This window comes from Thamnophis sirtalis, unplaced genomic scaffold (genome assembly GCF_051295495.1).
Source record: "Thamnophis sirtalis isolate CommonGarterSnake01/CBP01778 unplaced genomic scaffold, rThaSir2_p1.2 scaffold_2, whole genome shotgun sequence".
In the NCBI taxonomy this organism is placed as follows: Eukaryota; Metazoa; Chordata; class Lepidosauria; order Squamata; family Natricidae; genus Thamnophis; species Thamnophis sirtalis.
The window spans coordinates 50841181-50859903 of NW_028261382.1; the positions used below are offsets into that span (position 1 = coordinate 50841181).

At 50.8% G+C, this 18723-nt stretch overlaps 1 protein-coding gene across 1 annotated transcript; it reads right to left on the minus strand.

Moving 5' to 3' along the window:
* Positions 1–755: 755 nt before the first annotated feature.
* On the minus strand, positions 756–18442 carry PTPN11 (protein tyrosine phosphatase non-receptor type 11). Its single transcript, XM_087705444.1, is given in 16 exon segments — positions 756–1525; positions 1666–1778; positions 2740–2853; positions 2855–2892; positions 4224–4291; positions 4542–4696; positions 5011–5142; positions 6051–6209; positions 6447–6526; positions 7201–7297; positions 8894–9007; positions 10811–10927; positions 12578–12770; positions 13578–13772; positions 14495–14617; positions 18273–18442. Coding segments are annotated over 16 exon segments (1809 nt in total). The 5' UTR covers positions 18287–18442; the 3' UTR covers positions 756–1428.
* Positions 18443–18723: the final 281 nt, after the last annotated feature.

The window sequence follows — 18723 nt, forward strand, 5'->3', positions numbered from 1 at the left end:
CGCTCCCCCAAACGGGTCTTGCCCCCCCCCCCACATCCACACGTCCATCCCGTGGTCCAATCTCCCACTGCCACGCTGGCAGCTTCCACCCATCCAGTTCCGGTCAGGTGCAGAGGGTGGAGAGACAAAAGATGACCTTGGCTTCCAAGAAAGAATGTCGTTATGGCTACGTAGCGTCTAATCCCCCTTCCCCTTTTTCCCACCATAGAAAACGCATAGTAGAATTATAAGAAGGCGTGGCGGGCCAAAGACCCAAGAGGAAAGAGGGCTGCAGGCCTGACCCGCTGCCTTCCAAGCCGGCCAGAGCGAGTAGCCGCCGGGGAGTCACAATCCTTGGACGGCTGGGTTTCCCCAAGCACCCTACTTTTTATTCTGGCCTCCAGTTCAGGTCTCAACCACCATTTTAATGACTTATTTTTGTCCCTCTGCTCTGGAGGGAGGTCCTTAAATATGATAAATAAATGAAGTAAAGAAATAAAGAGGATTGTGGAAGAAGGCGGGGCTTAGCAGTGAGAAGACGGAGTTTCAGGCTATTCCTGAAATTCCCCTATTCCAAAGGAAATTGGATGGGTCGTTTCGGACCCTAGCTGTCCCGGAGAGCAGTGAAAGGTTAGGGAGATCCAGTGACCTCAGAGACGTTCGCAAGTCTCTGGGGGGCTTGAATTTAACCCCTTTTGCCAGTTCCTTCTGGATTAGCTGTAAGCTAACCGAAAACTGCAGGTTGCCCCTAAGAATGGTGGAAGTGGTTTCAAAACTAGTAAGCTGATTTTATTACTCAAAGAGATACGGTCCGCATTAAAATTTAAGCTAATTGAAACCAAAGAACAGAAGAATCTAGCGGCGAATTGGTGTTTTTTTTTAATGGATTTATGGCCGGTGGTTACCCTATTTTCTTAAATGTTTTAAATGATATTTACGTGGATAAAAGGAGAAATAAAGAGGACTAAGTTCGGCAGAGGCCAAAAGGGAAAAAATTACCAGATGGTGGAAACCTTCCTAAAATCTCCTCTCCCTCCAATTTTAGAGAGAATCTTGAGATCTCTTGACACATGACACTAGACAGGAAACCTTCATTGGGGAGATTTAAGATGATCACCCTCAGACCAGATTAATATTTCCCTTTCCTGAGGACTAGCAGCTTGGGTTTATTAAGCCCCGGCCTCAGATAAGATCTCACACCAGATTAATATTTCCCTTTCCTGAGGACTAGCAGCTTGGGTTTATTAAGCCCCGCCCTCAGATAAGATCTCACACCAGATTAATATTTCCCTTTCCTGAGGACTAGCAGCTTGGGTTTATTACACTTTCCTCTTCCTGGGATTTTTTCCCCTGGGAGACGGCGAAAACTATCCCCTTGCTGCTGAGCTACCCTCCCTGGCCGCTTCAGATGAGCCACGCAGGAACCCGGCCATCTTAGACTTGCCTTCCTCACGCGGAAACCCTGGCCGCCGTCTCATCTGAAGGTTTCTGCTGGTGCATCAGACCGACGTTCTCGTAGACTCGCATGGCGTTGTCCTCCCTCAGCCTGCAAAGTGGGGCGAGAGATTCAGAACCCGAGCCGCGTGCGGCCAAGGTCTCCCTGCCGTCCTTTTGGATCTGGGAGAGGAGTTCCAGCCATCGGAGGAGGGGACGGACGGACGGGCGGGCGGCCCGCTCACTACTCACTCGGGACAGGCCGGGGTGGGGGTACACGGCGGGAGAGGACTTTGGTCTCCGCTGGCCTGATCCGCTAAGGAGTATTTGATGTTGGTGTATTCGTGTCCTTTCCGCTTGCTCTTCTGAAGGGAGGGAGGGAGGGAATCATAGTCACATCCTCCCGGCAAGCAATGCGCTCTTGGTTCTTCTCAAAGAGTCCCCCCCTCCCTTAATTCCACCTTCATCCCCCCCTCCAATATAAGGAGGCTTGGTTTGGTTCAGGATTCCCAAGATGGGGAAACCTGGTTAACCGAGACTAGCCAGCCCCCCTCTTTTTGAATTTGGCTTATCCCGGGTTAGATCATGGGTCAATCCCCGGTCAAACGCTTTAGATAGGGTAGCCACTTGGTGACAAAGCTGCCGTCTCTCCTAGGGGACCCTAAGAGATGAGAAGGCAGCAAATCCACGTTTGTGTGTGTTTCTCCGCCTTTCTCGAACTAGCAACTTTTCTTGGCCGAAGTTCCTCCGACTCTTGGCCCCAGCTTTTAGAGCCAAAGAGACCACCTTCCCTGCTAGGTAGGCCAGAGGTCCCTGTTCCTGAGGGGTCTTTGTGCTCCCTGAGCTGGGGTAGTTTTCTTGCAGATGTTACATTACCCAAACGCGGTCCGATCACCGGTGCTGGTAACTAGACTTCACTAGCACTGATGCTGTTCCTAGTAGGCTCATGAAACGTCTGCAGAAAACCACCAAGCTCAGAGAGAGCCAAGGACCCCACAGTCCTCTTCTTCCTCCTCTTTTACTTCCTCCTTCTTCCTCCTCTTCCAGTCTAGGAAAAAACCCTCCCTTCTAGCACTGATGCTGTTCCCTAGTAGGGTCGTGAAACGCCTGCATGAAAAGAGGAGAGCCAAGGACCCCACAATTCTCCTCCTCCTCCCTCCCTCCCTCCCTCCCCCTTCTCCTTCCCCACAAAACTCCTTCCCTTCTAGCGCTGAAGGTGTTATCTACTTGGGTAAGGAAAAGTCTGCATGAAAACCACCAAGGTCAGAGAGAGCCAAGGAGCCCTCGTGTCGTCCCTGAGCTAGGAAGGTTTTCCTATTCTGGTACCTGCTCCTCCTCAATCCGGCGTTGCAATGTCTCGATGTAGTGCTGGACGGCCATGTAAATAAAGCGGTACTGGGCCTCGGTCTGCACCATCCCTGACCGCTGGGACCTCACCAATCTGGATGGTCTTTGGGACGTCAATGTCGCAGTCCACCCCTGGAGGGGGAGAAGAGAGGGAGGGAGACGGGCTCAGCCGGGGAGCACGAGGAAGGGCCCCTTCGGAGGAGAGGCATGCTCACTCAAGTTTCCACAGGGATTTCTCTAGGGCAGTGTTTCTCAACCTTGGCCACTTGAAGATGTCCGGACTTCAACTCCCAGAATTCCCCAGCCAGCATTCGCTGGCTGGGGAATTCTGGAGTTGAAGTCCGGACATCTTCAAGTGGCCAAGGTTGAGAAACACTGCTCTAGGGTGCTTCATCACTCGCCCGGCTCCTGGTTCCCCCCCAAAAGGCAAGTGGGGTTTCTTGGATTTTCCTTTGAAAACCTTTCGCTTTTCTCACCCAAGAAGCTTCTTCAGTTCTCAAAGGAAAAAAAAACACCAAGAAACTCCAGCTGCCTTCTGGGAAAAGTCCCCTTGGGGCAACCACAGGCATCAGTTTGACTTGTGGGCCTGTCCATCCCATAAAGGTGATCCAGAAAGCATCACGGCTGGCCTCACTTAATGCCCGACGCTCAAAACCCCCCGATCGCGCTCAGGGCAAATAGGGACACTGCCCCCATCAGTCCTGGGCTCCTCCACTGGGGGGTGAGATTGCAACTCCCAGGAAACCTAGCATCAGGCTCCCACGGACGCCCCAATTACCGTATTTTTTGGAGTGTAAGAGGGAGAAAATCTGGGTGCGTCTTATACACCGAATACAGCATTTTGGCCTCCCAAAACCCCGCCCCCTTTGCAAAAATGGATGTGCAGAGGGTTTGGGAGGCCTGAAAGTGCTCCTGGGGACTGAGGAGGGCAGAAAAGAGCAAAAAATGGGCCTTTATTGCTCATTTCACCCACCCCCCCAGCCCCCAGGACCACTCTACAAGCCTCCAAAAGCCTATCCATGCCCTGTTTTTGGCAAAACACGGACCTGTTTTCATGCAAAATGTGCCGTTTTTTTGCTCGTTTTTGCCCCCTTCCCCCCACAGCCCCAGGAGCACTTTACAGGCCTCTCAAACTCTCTGCATGCCCCGTTTTTCACAAAAAATGAGGCGTGCAGAGGGTTTGGGAGGCCCACAGAATGCAAAACCTTTTTTTTTAAAAAAAAAATTACCTCTTCAAAATCTTGGTGTGCCTTATACTCCAAAAAATACGGTAACTCATGAGCCTCAAGCCAAATTTCAAAAGAAATCCAGTTATTTATTAGGCGCAACATGTCAGCGCTGATCCCGAGTGAAGTCAACTCCGCAGCATGTGGATTTATGGTTCAACTGTTGACCCTGTTTCCCCGCTCCTCCCAGAGTGTGTCATCAATCACAATGTCCAATGTCGGTCTGCTGGGACTCACCTTTCTCACGGATGACGTCAATGAGAATGTCGATCACAATGAACGTCCCAGTCCGACCGATTCCGGCACTGTGGGGTGGGAGGAGAGAGAGAGAGTGAGTCACATGGGTTCGAGTCCCGCTGCTCCTTCTCAAGCTGAGCATCCTTGCCATCACCACAGATGCTTTCAGTTTTTTTCCTGCAGCATTTCTCAACCTTTGGCCACCTGAAGCTGGGTGGATTTCAACTCCAACCAGGAAAACTGGCCAGGGAATTCTGGGAGTTGAAGTCCACAGTTCTTAAAAGTTGCCACGGTTGAGAAAGACCATTCTTTTGATACCTGCAATGGACAACAACCGGACCAGCCTCTGCGATGTTCTCCTGCTTGTGGTGCACCTCCTCTAGGAAATCCAGGACGCCGCCAGGATCGCTGGGCACCCCGTGGTCAGGCCAAGCCCGGAAGTGATACTGCCACACTGTCCGCTCAGTGTTGCCCTGGAAGAGAGACCCCCCAGAGATGCTTTGATGAGTCTCTCAGAGGTTGGCGCAGCTGCCTTCGCCTCCAAAACCAGCAGAAGTGGGGAAGACCCACAGGGCCATCGCAAAACTCAGCAGCGGTGTGGGAGAAAGCACAGCAGAAAACGACCCAAGGGCGAGGAGGTTTCCCTGAGTCCTCCTTCCACCCCTCAATCCAAGCTTCCTCTCCAGAGTCCTACCACCATGGCTAGCAGGTCAGCTCCCCCCTCCCCCCTCCCCCGCATGGCCGAGATGCCCGTCCGATGGTCACTCGGCATCTCCCGGAAACGTACCTGCCCAACTTTGGAGAGCTTGAGTTCTCGTAGTGTGTAGTCGTGAGCCGTGCTCTCTTTGACGTTACGGACGCGCATCACCCCGTATTCCTTCAGGGCATGCTCATCCGGCCAGTACTTCACACATTTGCTCTGGAAGACCAGGAAGGGGGTTGGATGGCATTAACAGATTAATAGAGTTGGAAGGGACCTTGGAGGTCATCTAGTCCAAACTCCCCCCTCCCCCCTCAAAGCAGGAAACCCTACACCATTAGATGGCAGTCTAGTGTATTCTTGAAAGCCTCAAGCGATGAAGCTCCCACAACTTCTAAAGGCAACTTCTCTTCCATGGGTTGATTGCTCTCCCTGGAAATTCCTCCTTATTTCCAGGTTGAATCTCTCCTTGGTCAGTTTCCATCCATTCTGCCTTGTCTGGCCTTCGGGTGCCTTGGAGAATAGCCTGACCCCCTCCTCCTCTCTGTGGCAGCCCCTCAAATATTGGAAGATGCTCTCCTGCCTTTTCTGGTCCTTCTCTTCCCTAGACTGGCCATGCCCAGTTCCTGCAACCGTTCTTCATATCTTTTAGCCTCCAGTCCCCCTAATCATCTTGGTTGCTCTTCTCTGCACTCTTAATATGTCTTAACATCTTTTTTATAATGTGGTGACCAAAACTGGATGCAGCATTCTAGGTGTGGTCTTACTAAGGCTTTATAAAGTGGTATTGGTACCTCACCTGATCTTGAGCTAGCAAGGGAAGGATAGGATAGGATAGGATAGGATAGGAAAGTTTATTTATAGGCCGCCCTTTTCCCTGGGGAGAGGAGAGGAGGAGAGCAAAGGCTTATGGGAGCTCAGGTTTAATTCAAGTGGCAAATTTGGACTGAGAGCGATTGTTATCATTACTCTGTTGCTGCTTCGAATGCCCACGGAGAGCTTATGCCCCCGAGGAAAATCCCTCGGGTGTCCAATCACACCGGGCCCAAGAAGGCCTTGGATTCAAATTCCCAGGCTGGGCTGCCATTCTCCCCTCGATCCTGGGTGATCCTCTCCCCCGGCCTTACCTTCCCCCTCTCCACTTCCTTTGTGGTCATGACGATCACGCGGGAGTTCTCCTGGAAGACCATCCGCCAGAAGTCGTTCACCGTGTTCTGCAGGCAGCCCTGGGTGGCGATGTAGCTCTTTTTGGCCTTGGCGTTGTTGCACTTGGTTTCAAATTCAGGCTGTGGAACAACGGGAGGGTCAGTGGGCGAGACTCGCTCGGGGAGGGAGGCAGGGGTCCTTGGGACGCTCTTAAGGCCCAATCCCCCCCCCCCCCGTCTGGAGGAAAAGCTCTGGGGGTCCCTCCCGCTCTCTTTGGGGGAGAATTCCGAGCGAAGTCCTCCTGCCCCACCAGAGGAGAGAGGGGTGGTCCATTCAACTCCTGCAGTGGGAGACCGAGAGAGGGACGCCCTCCCTACCATGATGATGTTGGCGTTGATGTAATCGGAAACCGGCTCGTTGGGATCCCCGTCGTGAAGGACGACCCGGGTGTGGTCAACTAGAAAGCGAGAACAAAGACACACTCCTGATCCAGGGAACGGCTGTTGTTAAGCAGCAACCGCAAACTCTTGACTTGCCAGCAGCCACTCAGGCAGCTGCTGGGAGGATGGCAGGAATTAAGAGTCCTTGGCAGCCGCGGAGATGCTTGAACTGCAGATGCTAAAACGGAGCCTGCAAATTTCTGCAAAGCCATCGATTCCCTGCAGCTCAATCAGGCTGCAAATATCTGTCCCCACCCCACTCCCATCACCTCGGGCCTCTGCCGGGGGTCCGAAACTGCCCCAGAGCAGATGCCAGCAGCTCCACATTACTAAGAGAGAATTCAGTTGCAGGAAACAAAGGTTCCAGCAAAACCCCACCTTTTAGGAAAGGTTCGTGCAACCAGCAGGCTACAGAGACCTCCCTGGGCCTCCTTTCCCCCCATCAGACCCGGTTGCCTCAAAGTTTTCAGGGATTTTTCTGGTCAAATCCCAGCAATGCAGAAGCAGGATATCCCCCTGCCATTTGCATAAAGGCCGAGGGAAAAAAACACGATACTGCGCCTTTAAAAATGGGGAGAGCAGTTGGAGGGAAAACTTTACTGCCCACCACCCCAAATGTCTACTTGCTAGTGGGTCATTCCCCTCCCCCCCCCCGCCGGGGGTTAAAATTGGGAAAGAGATCTGTGCTCACAAGGCAAAATGTTTTTGTATCGGTTCTTGTTCTTATTTTCCTGCCGTTGTCCTTCTTTCCGGCTGTAGAGGAGCTTGCATTCCTGCTGCTGGAGAGTCTGGAAAAAACAAGGAAGAGGCTCCGGGAACCGCCTTCTGACCCCCCTCCTCAACCAGGGGAAGAGAGCCAGAAGGCATCGCCCACCCCCCTTCCCACCCAGAAGCCTCTTCCCCGCCTGGATTACAATGCTCATTTTTTGTGGTATACTTTTTATTTTCCACTTTCATAACATACAATCACATGTATACTATTACATAGCCAGTATCCTATTGTATTAAGTAGTCATTACATCAGTTCCTCTTGTCATCAACGCCCAGAAAGATAAAAAACCCATTATTGGCTCTTCTGCTCTCCATACACCTCTTTCTTCTACCTCTCTCCAACTTCCTATCTTCCCTCCATCATCCTTTCCTACTCTACTCCCCCTTCCTTTCTCCTTCTCCTCTCTCTTCATTCCCCTCCTCCTTATCTTCCTCATCTTCCCCCCTTACCCTCTCTCCTATGCCTCTCTTCCCATCTTTCTTCTCCCTTCTGTTTCCCACTCCTCCTCTCATTACAATGCTCATCGCTTCTGGCCCGCCAAGGTTAAAACAGGTGAGCTTCGCGAGTTGACCCAATGGAACTGGGGCTCCCCTAGTGTTCCTCTGCCAGTATAACACAGAGAGCGGCTCTGGCCCTCCGTGGGGAAAGCAGGGGGGATTCGGCTGCGCCCCAGAGAGAGAAAACGTTGCCAGTCTCCTCCCCTTTTCTGCCCAAGAGCAGCTCATTCTGGGTCCCAGAAATCAAAAGGCTCCGAGACCCAGACTGCCAGCAGCCAATTAGAGACCGCCTGCTGCCAATTACCTCCACTAGACCGATTAGATCCCACAGATTAGGCCTCCTCCGAATTCCATCCGCCGGCCAGTGTCGACTGGCGACTACCCGGAGGAGAGCCTTCTCTGTGGCTGCTCCGACCCTCTGGAACGAACTCCCCGTGGAGATTCGGACCCTCACCACCCTCCAGGCCTTCCGCAAAGCCCTCAAAACCTGGCTGTTCCGACAGGCCTGGGGCTAAAGAGCTGTTGCCCCCCATCTCGAATGGTATGACTGTTGTGAGTTTTTAAATTATATATTGTTATGTTGCTTTTAAATTTTGTCTGTATCCCCCTTCCCCGGTTCGAGTTGTGAGCCGCCCTGAGTCCCCCTTCGGGGGAAAAGGGCAGCATACAAAGACAATAAACTGAACTGAACTGAAATCTACAAGCCAAATCAATCCCTAATGCTGAGCGCATGGACATTTGCATATGGATTCACCCAGCTCCTCCCACTAGGTGTCTTTCAACTGGGGAATGCTGGGAGTAGGAGACCTACAGGCCCAGTGCTTTCCCTGCAACCCCAAAGGGTCTTATCTGTTCACTATTTATTATTTATTTATTATTAAAATTTATATGCCGCCCAATCCCGAAGGACTCCGAAGGACACTATTATCTTGGCTTACCACCTGCTCCCAAGGTTTCCCGAAGAACTCACATTCTGTTAAACCCCACTCCCCCCCGGGGGGGGGGCACCTAGATGCCTTTGGCCCCCTCCCCAGCTGCCAATGGGACATTCATACTTCTCGATCCCACCGAAGTCCTGGATGAGGACAGCACAACAGATCCTCTCCCGAAAGTACCTCAAATTCTTCCCAAAAGCCTTGCTTCACTTTGTCTGTCGTTTCGGCCAACTTGCTCAGTTCTCGCACCCGGCTCTCAATCTCAGCGGCGTTGATGCGTGTGGTGTTGAGAGGCTGGCGGGGGTGGGGTGGGAAAGAGGGGGAGACAAGAGAGGGGCCAAATAATGGACGCACGTCAGGCACGAGGAATCAAGAACGATACGATGGGTTCAGGGGTGGGTTTCTCGCCCCGTTCCAACCGGTTCGGTTGGAACGGGGCTGGCGGTGTCTTCATGCACGCGCGCAGCGCACGTACTAGCGTCTGTGCGATGCTCCAGCTGCTCCTGGAGGATCGCGCAGGCGCTGTATGCGTCCTGCGCATGCGTGGAAGCGCAGAACTCGTCAAAACCGGGTAAGGAGCGCGGGCGAGCGGGTGGGCCCTTCACCGTTCCTGGAAGTTACTTACTTCCGGGTTCGCCGACCAACCGGTTCGCAGGGACCGCCGCGAACCGGTTGAAACCCACCCCTGGACGGGTTGCTCACAGTAGTTTGTTGCCATGGATAGGAATCTTGCCAGAGTAAAGCACACACTCTGTGTGACTCTCACACGATGCCTGTGAAGCTCTAGGGAGGATCCCTTCCAGTCCCCTTCCTCCAAATCAAGGACCGGAGGCGGCTCTGCCTTTGAGCTCCTTGGGGGAGCCTCTCCCTCCTGCACCTCGGCACCAGACACTGGAAGGAAGAGCCGAGCAGGCCCCAAGCACGGAATCCATCCCAGGTTCAAACTGGGATCTAAAGCCTCTGAATGGGACCACATCCAGCTGCAGGCTTTCCAGGAAAGCTGCGAATTATCCGGCTTGCAAAGCGGATTCCCCGTCAACTACGGCAGAGACGCTGCCATGCTCGGCCTAAGGCAGGTGGCAGTGAACCTCAAGCGATTCCCACCAGCAGGGCAGTGGGGGAAAACGGGGAGCAAGGGCAACACGAATTCCAGGGCGTTATGACCACTGGTGTCAGCCCTGGGGGGCTCTCAGAGGCTCGGGGCTGCCATTCCGCTGGTGGGGAGATTCGCGAATGGGGTGTTTCGTGACTTGGACCACTGCTGTGCCGTGCTTGTTCCCCTGCCACGCCAAGAGCTTGAAGGACCTTCGGATCTCTCCCCGCTAGATCCTTGGCCGCGAGCGCTATGTCGGTGGCGTCTCCCAGGCGTATGCGCAGGGACCCTGCAAGGCCTTTCATATGGAGTGGCACCAGCGCATGCATGGCAATGGAAACCAGCGTGGTCTGTCACGTCATTGGAGGACATGAGGTGTATTGCGTGTGGGAGGGGGGGCACCAGAGGGTTTTAAGTACGGAATTACAGGCTTGACTTTATTTCACTCATATTTTTCAGAGTATAAGACGCACCTTTCTCCTTCAAAGGAGAGGCTGAAAATCTGGGTTGGTCTTATACACTGAATACAGCATTTTTGGCCTCCTGAAACCCCCCCCCCTTCACCAAAATGGCCGTGCAGAGCCTTTAGGAGGCTTCCAAAGTGCTCTTTGGGGCTGGGGACGGCAGAAATAAATGAAAAACAGGCCGTCCCCCCCCCCCGCCCCTAGGAGCACTCTGGAAGCCTCCTAAAGGCTCTGCATGCCCTTTTTTTGACAAAAAAACGGGTCTGTTTTCACGAAAATGGGGCATTTTGGGGAAGTCTGCAGAGTGCAAAAACTTTTTTATTAATTTGCTTCTTCAAAATCTTGGTGCGTCTTATACTCCGAAAAACACGGTATATTGTATGATGGTTAGAAGTATCAGAAGATTATACTTATCATGAACTAGCAGTATAGTTGTCTTGTTTTGTGTTCTTCACCTGAACGGAACCTGACCCTCGGCAGAGACCGCAGCTGGTTTCTGAGCTGCAGGAGCAAAAGTCAACCGTGGCTGGGCTCCCTCACCTGCTTCAGCTGAAGGACGGTGCCCAGGGTCTCCACCATCGGGTTCTTCTTGTAATGCTCCACCAGGTCTGTCAAGGAGTCAAACTTCTCCCCTCCTCCAACGTCATACTTCATATCCTAAGGAGGGAGGGAGGGAGGGAAGGGGGATAGTGAGATTCACGGGAGGGTGTTTTTTTTTAGCGTCTTTGGAGTTTCCCCTCCAGGATGCTAAGATCTATCTTTCTGAAGAGCCTAAATTTCTCTCATTTATTCTTCATCCTCTGACTGACTGAGTTACATCACCATGGCAGTGATTAGAAACAGTCCTGGAGTTAGAAATTAACAATGTATAGGTAGAGATGAACAAGCATCTATCAATGGATTGTAAATTAAGGACTGCATATAATAGCATCATATGTATAGACATAGAGAAACTGAAATAAGGGGGGAGAAATACATTTACAATGGATGTATACCGAGGTGGAAACGGTGTACAGAAGGAAATTCCCAAAGTATTTTTTCTTTGTCTTTTTTTTTAAACTGTTTAATTAAAAAAAAAACTAAAAAAAACAGTCTTGGCCAAAGTAGATGCCACCCTCACTTTTGAGATGGTGGATACACAATTCCAACTTACCTGGGGCATTCATTCATTCATTCAATTCACTTTCCCACCTGCTGCAGAGGTAACCAGGCAGGTCTTGTGGCTGCTGTTTCCTTAAGCCAGGGGTGTGCAATCTTGGCAACTTTTTAAAGACCTGTGGACTTCAACTCCCAGAATTCCCCAGCTGGGAGGGAAAAACTCCTCATGCTGGCTGGGGAATTCTGGGGATTCTGAAGCCCACGAGTCCTAAAGTTTCGTGGTTGGACACCTCCTTCATAAGGAAAAGCCCGCCGTCTGGGTGATGAATTGAGCAGCTTTCATTCAACAAAGGACACAATCAATCATCGGGTTCTGATTTAATGAGGCCCTGGCCTTGAGCAAGCTTATTAATTTTATAAATAAATAAATAAATAAATAAGCAAGCTTATTAATTTTATAAATAAATAAATAAATAAGCAAGCTTATTAATTTTATAAATAAATAAATAAGCAAGCAAGCTTATTAATTTTATAAATAAATAAATAAATAAGCAAGCTTATTAATTTTATAAATAAATAAATAAATAAGCAAGCAAGCTTATTAATTTAATAAATAAATAAATAAGCAAGCAAGCTTATTAATTTAATAAATAAATAACTAAATAAATAAGCAAGCAAGCTTATTAACTTTATAAATAAATAAATAAATAAATAAGCAAGCAAGCTTATTAATTTTATAAATAAATAAATAAATAAGCAAGCTTATTAATTTTATAAATAAATAAGCAAGCAAGCTTATTAATTTTATAAATAAATAAATAAATAAATAAATAAGCAAGCTTATTAATTTTATAAATAAATAAATAAGCAAGCAACCTTATTAATTTAATAAATAAATAAATAAATAAGCAAGCAAGCTTATTAATTTAATAAATAAATAAATAACTAAATAAATAAGCAAGCTTATTAACTTTATAAATAAATAAATAAGCAAGTAAGCTTATTAATTTTATAAATAAATAAATAAATAAATAAATAAATAAATAAATAAATAAATAAATAAATAAGCTGTCTCCCAACTAAGGCCAGCCATCAGGAGAACGGGCCCTCTCCTTTCCCCGCTCTGGACCGACGCAGAAACCCCCCCACCACCACCACAAAGGCTTCCGACCCACCGGCCTTATTGCACCTCCACCCTGGTGCTGTTACCTGGCAACGGATCATGACGTGTGTGACTTTGGACTTGCCGTCGTTGCTCTCGCCTTTGTCGTCCCCCGTGCGGACAGAAAGCACGAAGTCTCCCGGGTGGCTTTGGCTCTCGCGGACTAAAAAGCTGCCATGTTTCCCTTTCTCCGTCAGCAACTTTTCCGCTTCCTTTCCTGACAGGTGACCATGGAACCACCTGTGGGGAGGGGGTGCAGCGAAGAGTTAGGACGCCTCGAGTTGCTTCCCTGGCCTTTCGCGAGAAGGGAGGGAGGCTCCCCAAAAACCAGGGCTGCCTTGGGAAGCTTTCTGGTGGCGACTTTGGAAGAGCGAAGGTTCCCTCGCTCCCGAGGCAGAGGAAGCCGTTGAGGGCACATTAATTAAGAGGAAAAGGGACCTATTTTCAAAAGGAGCTCCTATTAAGGCAATTAAGGTGGGAGCTGCTGCTCTGCCCGCAAACCCCTTTCCTTCCAGAGGCTGGGAACTGCAGGAGTCCAGAAAATTTGGCCCTTGACTTACGGCCACAATTGAGCCTAACATTTCTGTTGTTTTGCCCCATTTTACGACATTTCCTGCCACAGTTATGAAGTGAGCCACGGCAGTTATTAAAGTAGTAACAGGGTTAAGTGAATCGGGATTCCCCATTGCTTGTCAGACGGTCGCAAAAGGGGATGAACGTGACCATGAGATACGCCGACCGTCATAAATACATGCCAGTTGCCCAGCCCCCGAATGTTGATCAGTGGCCAGGGGCGTGCTGCCGTGGTCGTAAGTGTGAAAAACGGTCATAAGTCACTTGTTTCAGGGTTAAGTAACTTCAAACAGTTACTAAAGGGTTTTAAGTTGAGAAATTCCTGTACCAAACAGCCGGCTGGCCCTGAATGGCAGCCGGCTGGAGACCGAGCGGAGGGAAGGAACGCCACGGCTACCGGATTGCCTCCAGGCCCTTCCGCCCAGGATGGACCTCACCCAAGCTGGGCTCCCTGATGCCGCCCCCCTTGCTCACCTTTCTGAAGTGGGGTCTGCACAGTTGAGGGGGTACTTCAACTCGATCACGTCCCCGTTCTTCTCCTTGAGCTGCCCGTGGTGCTCCATGTAGTACTGGACCAGCTCCGCCAAGGTGGCAAACTTCTCCCCCCCGTAGAGGTCATAGTAGTCGCCCGTGTTCTGGATCTTGATGTGAGTGACCGCCCCATTGCGCCTGGCCGGTCCAGATGGTCAAGAGGAAGAGAGAAGGGAAAAGAGAGCGGAGGGCAATGAAGAGAAAACTGGAGAGCAGGGCTGACTCCAAACCTCCCTATTTAACATTCTTGGATCAGAAGGGAGGGGAGAATAAGGGAGGGGGCAGTGAAGAAGAGAGGAAGGAGGGGAGGGAGGAAAAAGGGAGGACAAGGGAGGGGGAAGTGAAGAAGAGAGGAAGGAGGGAAGGGAGGAAAAATGGAGGGGGAAGAGAAGAAGAGAGGAAGGAGGGGAAGAAAAATGGAGGGGCAAGTGAAGAAGAGAGGAAGGAGGGAAGGGAGGAAGGAAGGATAAGGGAGGGGTGAGTGAAGGAGAGGAAGGAACAGACTTGAATTGGGAGGGAAGAAGAAGGGAGGAGAGAAGGAAGGATAAGGGAGGGAGGGAGTGAAGGAGAGAGGAAGGAAGGAAAAAGGGACGGAGGAAGGGAGGTCTTAGCTAAGAACCGCTTGCAAAGATGGATGTTATTTACTGCTCTCGCTTGCTGTTAAGGCGGCCTCCCCCAAAAGAGAGACTTAGCTAGTTAAACCATTTACTTTTTGTTTTTTAAGACCTTTCTGTAGAATTACATTAAATTTTCAGAAACGCCAAGGCAGCTCTCAGCTCCCTGAGTCCCCTTTGGGGAAAAGGGCAGCATATAAATGTAATAAAATCAAAATCAAATCAGGTTCCCCTCGGTGGGCTTACCGGACCGAAAGTGTGAAGTCCCCAGGGTTGCTTTTACTAGGCCGAGCCAGAAAGCTGCCATCAACTCCTCTCGTCAGGAGCAGGTTCTCTGCTTCCACTCCGGTAATGTTGGGGTGAAACCATCTGGGGGAAGAGAAAAGGAGGAGGGGGTGTTTCGAAAGACCACTTTCCGTTAAGAGAAAAGGGTTTCCTTTAAAAGAAAATAAAAAAGACATCGTTTTGATTGAAAGCTTTTCCAGAAGTAAAAGATAAACATGAAAACACATAAAGAAGAGCCAAGAAAAAAAAATTAGTGCAGATAAACAGGAAAAAAAACAGACTAGAAAAGGGGAAAAAAGAAGACAGAAAAAGAACGTGGGAAGCTATCCCCACAGAAGGGAACCCAGTGCAAAACGTACACCTTGCCCATAAAACATCACTAGAAGGATGCTACGGGTCTACTATGTGGATAACGGCCATGAAGGAGCCCCTGAGGATTCAGACCGTTTCATTTGGCCCGGAGACCTTTCGTAGCAGAACAAGGTGGGCTTCCTGCTGTCCTGCCATGATTCCTCCCCCCTTTCAGGGAGCAGGGAAAAGCAGAAGGGAGTAAGAACTGGCCGCTTGCAAACCGGGATCAAAGTGGGATGAAACAATCCGAACGGAGAGACATCTCCTCGTCCCTGGAAAGCTGATAAAGACCCCCAGTTGCTCCCACATAACCAGCAAGAGAAACTGAGAAGGCGGCTACCACCTCATGGTTGCCTTGGAACCAGGAATCTGCTCCCCTCCTGGAAATTGATCCGATGCTGGATTCTGCTGGAGGGTGAGCAGGAGGAGAGGCGGCCGGGGGGTGTTAGCCGAGCCTGGCCCCTCTCTTCACTCCGGTGAAAACTGGCTCCATATATCTTCTCGGACCCAGCCACCCACAGCCACAACCCTTCTTGGCCATTAAGCCAGCACCTTGCTGGTTGAAGGTGTCCCAAGGGGCCGAACCTTCGTTCGCCTCCTCTCCCATCAACCCGATCTGGCTTATTTTTAGAAATCTGGTTAACTAAGCCAACATTTTGGCTAAATCTGTACTCTCCCCCACTTGAGGGGGGGGAAAGCCTGACGTTTTCCAAAGGCCCAGGGAGCCAACTAGGACGGGTAATGGGCATATTTATATTCTTCCATCAAGACACGCGGTGGACAGAGGGACAGGACAGTGCTGGGCAGGGTCATGGGATCAAACTCTGGGCTTTTGGCAAGTGGCACGTACTTGTGACAGTTGCAGGGTCCCAGGGTCATGGGATCACCACTCGTGACCTTTCCAACCACCTTCCGACAAGCAAAGTCAATGGGGGAAAGCTAGATTCGCTTAACGACCGCACGATTCCCTTACCGAGGGCAGCGCCTCGCTTAACAATCTCAACCGTCTTGCTTAATAATGGAGACTTTGGCCTCAACCGCAGTTGTAAAATAAGGACCAACTGAGTTAACAACAATTAACAACTTTTAGGGATCACCCAAAATCGGAATTCTTCAGGTTACCCACTGATGACCAGCCCAGAATTCTGAAGGGAGTTCGGGATGAGCAGAGCCGCTGCGGAAGGGCGAAAGGGGGGGGGGCAGAGAAAGCACCGTCCTGTGACCTTTCGGCAGAGCGCAGGGGCAGAGAGCAACTTCCGGGGCCGGCCGGCCCAGGCGAGGATTCTATTTCCAGCACGGGTGGCAAGGCTCCCTGGCGCTCTGGATATATTTGTCACCAAGTGGGTGAAGCAGCATTTTGTCACCAGTTGGAAATAGAAGGCTCCGGGGGTGTCTCAAGTCAGCTGTAGGCCGGCCAGTTATGCCAAGTGCTTCCGGAGAGAGGATCAAAGCAGCCGACAAAATGCAACGCGCACATTTTAGGCTGACAAGTCTATCCAATTCTATAGTTGGGGGCGGCTGAAGTCTTTTTTTTCAACCCTAGGAGAGAAAGACGGTGCTGGGATTCCGGCAAATTAAAAATGTTTCAAGAGAAAGAACGGTAGGGCTAGCTTTTCCGAGAGCCAGTATTTGGACGTTTAGCAAAATATAAAGGAGGCTATTAATAAAAAAAAGGAAACAGGGCCCAGCGTTAATTATTCATAGATCAGAACTTATGTTAAGTCACACTGAAATAGTTGCATCTCAGAATATATGACGAGCACTCCCTAATGCTAATAGATGAACTCTAACACTAAACTAGCAAAACTGGTACAGGATAATTAGGGGCAGAAAATGCAGGAAACGTCTCTTTCCAGAAAAAAAAGGGGGATCCTACTTTTGACAGTCTGGATGGGATTTTATAAAGGGAAATCTCCTGCAATTACTCTACTGAAAGCCTCTTAATGAAGTAATGAAAGAGGTGAGTTCACCATACATTTTTTGAAAAGAAAAATAATTGGGCTGTTCTTGAAAGGATGTGTTACTTTAAGTCGGTTTTTTTCTCCTAATTGGTACGCAATTAGAATGGAGTAGAATGCTCTGATCTTATTTGGTTGGGAAGTGTGTTTTCTCACAATTGGAACACTGCTGAAAAGTTATTTCTGATTTCTTGACTCGTCTTGTGCAGTTAAAAAAGGACACTGCCTGCACCCCCATCCCCTCAGCATCAGAGTCCTTCTGTGCAGGGCTTCAGTTTTGCTTATCGTGTCCCCAAAATTGTTTATTTTATAATCTATTTCAGGGTTTCCCAACCTTGGCAACTTGAAGATGTCCGGACTTCAACTCCCAGAATTCCCCAGCCAGCATTCGCTGGCTGGGGAATTCTGGGAGTTGAAGTCCGGACATCTTCAAGTTGCCAAGGTTGGGAAACCCTGATCTATTTATTGTTTTATAGTAGCCACATCCAATTTCTTAAATTTGTTTGTTTACCTTGCACCAGGTTTATAGGGAAGCTTTGAGGGTTTTTTTCTTCCCCACTGCGATGTGGCTGTTTTAGATTTGCACTTTTCCTGCTTCCTACTGCAAAATAATTTAGGGGATAATCTTAGCTCAAAATTCAACATCAGGTTTTGGCAGCTGGGGTCGGAGGTTACCCATCCCAGGCTTAAAGGTAACAGAGAAGGAGTCTCATTGTACCGTATCTCGGCCATCCTCTCCCGCTCACCTTGGCTCCTCTTTTGAGCCCCCGTGAGTGGCTTCGGTCAGCTGTCTCTCCCCCCCCCCTTAATCACTACCCAGCCACATCTTGGGACACTGAAGGGAAGGTTTTGGCTTGGCTGTGTTTCTGAAAGGGCTGCAGCCCCCTCCCACCCCAGCCTCAGCAATCAAGGCTGGAAGGTTTTATCCCCTCTGGAACCTCCATCCTGCTGTGTCCGAGGTGAGTGGCCCTTTCTCTCCCTCTGGCCTGACCTGGAGGCAGCGGCCTCCATCCTCTACTTCCTTGTGGTCTCAGACTCTCCCCCACAAGCTCTCCCCCCCCCCTTTGGATCCCAGCCCCCATTGTCCCCAGCCAGCAGGGTTTGGGAAGCTACAGGCTGCCACACCAGGGGGGGGGAACCGCGTTGGGACCTGCTGGCTGGGGAGGATGGCAGCTGTGATCGCTTTGCAGTAGGCGGCTGCTCTGAGGAGGAGCCAAAGCAGGCTGGAAAGGCTCCTCTGGGAGGGGAGGATGGGAACTGTAGTCCCCGGACACCTGGAACCGGGAGGTCAGCGCCAGACCCTCCTCGGGGCCCCGCGCCCACCTCATTCCCATGGCAACGGCACTGGGGAGGGAGACAAGCTGGGCACCCCTCCCCCCGAAGGGGCGGGGCCTGAGCCTTCCTTCCCTTCCCCCCCCCCCACTTCTCACCTCCTCGAGGTCATCTTCCCGCCTCCGTCTTCCTCACATGGGGCCCCTGGGTCTCGCGGGGAGCCCGGCCCGGTTGGAGGCGAACCGAAGTCGGCCCGGGCCCGGCCGCATCCAGGCCCGGGAGAGGGGAAGGCAGAAAGAGCCCCGAGGAGCGATCCGTCGCGATGCCTAAGACGTCATCGCCGCGCGACCAGCTAACCCCTCCCCCTCGGGATGGCAAGGAAGGGGCAGGCTCGCCAGTCGCCCTGGGCATAGAGGCAGGAGCTGCCTAGAACGGCCGACACGGTGGGAACGCGCTTTCCGCTCTAGGCTGCGGCGCCTCTGTAATAAGCACCCTTTCGGTGCCCAATGAACCTCGTCTTCTCCAGTCCATTGCCCTGTCCTGGGCGGCCTTTGTCAGGAAAGAAAGTATAATATGTATTCTTCTTCTTCTTCTTCTTCATCATCATCA